Consider the following 1,871-nt stretch of genomic DNA (forward strand, 5'->3'; position numbering starts at 1 on the left):
AACTTGATTCAGTTGTTATGTAACATCTTCTATGATCTTGAATGTATTGTAATTCTTTACTCTCCATCCGATGTAACTTGACTCAGTTGTTATGAAACATCTTCTGTGATATTGAATGTATTGTAATTCTTTACTGTTACCTGTAATTTACTCTTCTCCTGTAATGTAATTCTACTGGAAATGCCCAGATATCTTCTAAATTGTAATCCGCCTAGAACCGCAAGGCACAGGCGGAATAGAAATCTCTAATGTAATGTAATGAAATGTAAAAGCTTATTTAATCAATAGATATAAAGCTTCTTAGAACAAAACTGTTACTTCATATCAAAAATAATACAAATCAATACAAATTCAATGAACATTCATAAATCAATACAAATTCAATGAACATTAATAAATCAGGGCTTTCGGAGTCCACATTGCATGAGACTGGAGGTAGCTCTCAATAAGGACAGAACAATTCTTTGAGATTACTATCCCTTTCAAAATAAGTCCTAATTAAAATACTAATCAAAGAATATTTATTTTAAATTGAAAATCACGGGGCATACTTCGGTTAGTGAGAGCAGATGCACTATACAAGGGTATCTTTCTTTAAATACACAGAAATCAGTTCTTTTGCATAACCAGAAAAGACACTTTGCTACCTCCCAGTTTCTTCATGGCTATTCTTGCCTTCTTGTTTCTCAGAGTATAAATGCAGGGGTTTAACAAAGGGGTGACAATCGTATAAAAAACAGAGATCAGTTTATCAGTCTCAAATACAACCGATGGTCTCATGTAGAGATAGGCAATGGGACCAAAAAACAAAGTGACTACAAGGAGGTGGGAGGCACAGGTAGAGAAAGCTTTGCGTCTTCCCTCAGCTGACGGTATTTTTAAGACTGTTGATAGAATGTATACGTAAGATACGAGCAACACTGAGAAACAACCAATGGCTACGGTTCCGCTGTTGGCCCTATCTGTAATTTCACTGAAAACGGTAGAAGAGCAAGCCAACACAGATAAGGCATGGCCATCACAAAAGAAATGATTTATCTCATTAGGACCACAGAAGGTCAGCTGAACTATTGGAAATGTCTGACCGCTGGCATGAATGAAACCCCCTACCCATGTAGAAAGAACTAATAGGAGACAGACTGGTCTGCTCATTATTGTGGTATAACGCAAAGGATTGCAGATGGCAACATAGCGGTCATAGGCCATCAGGACCAGGAGAAAGCTTTCTGCACCCCCAATGAAATGAAAGAAAAATAATTGAGTAATGCAGTCATTGAAAGAGATGGTTTTGCCTGGCAATAGAAAATGAACCAGGGCTCTGGGGACAGTAACTGTTGAAAAGCACAAATCGATGAAAGACAAGGTACTGAGGAAGAAGTACATAGGGGTGTGCAGTTGAAAGTCCACATATATGGTTGTCATAATGAGAAGATTCCCAGCTATGGTGCCCAGATACATCACTAGAAAGAGTACAAAGAATATTATCTGAAGGTCTGGATTGCCAGAAAGTCCTAAGAGGATAAATTCTGTGACTCTGGTTTCATTCACGACTGCCATTCCTTCCACCTTACAAACTGCAGGAAAAGAGAAAAAAGACACAATAATCAGAATACATAAAATGAGACATAACATCAGAAAACATTGATATTCTTAATAGGCAATTCCTGATTTGTTGTGTCATATTTTGCCTCTAGTACAGTGACAAACACCTACAGTCCTTGAGAGCTACATCCCAGTCAGGTTTTCACGATTTCCACAATAAATATACATGAGATCTATTTGCAATCCATGGAAATTAATCTCATGCTTATTTTCTATGGAAAACCTGACAAAGTTGTGGCCCATGATGACTGAGGTTGCCGACTCCTGCT

At 37.7% G+C, this 1,871-nt stretch overlaps 1 protein-coding gene across 1 annotated transcript; it reads right to left on the reverse strand.

Annotated features, from left to right (window-relative positions):
* Positions 1-609: 609 nt before the first annotated feature.
* LOC117350470 (olfactory receptor 1509-like) lies at positions 610-1,557 on the reverse strand. Its single transcript, XM_033924762.1, has one exon. The coding sequence runs from the start codon at positions 1,555-1,557 to the stop codon at positions 610-612; it is 948 nt and encodes a 315-aa protein (XP_033780653.1).
* Between the last annotated feature and the right edge of the window lie 314 nt (positions 1,558-1,871).

Source organism: Geotrypetes seraphini, chromosome 16 (genome assembly GCF_902459505.1).
Source record: "Geotrypetes seraphini chromosome 16, aGeoSer1.1, whole genome shotgun sequence".
Classification (NCBI taxonomy): domain Eukaryota; kingdom Metazoa; phylum Chordata; class Amphibia; order Gymnophiona; family Dermophiidae; genus Geotrypetes; species Geotrypetes seraphini.

Coding starts and splice junctions, on each gene's coding strand:
- LOC117350470 (XM_033924762.1), bottom strand. CDS start 1,557: ATGGCAGTCGTGAATGAAACCAGAGTCACAGAATTTATCCTCTTAGGA.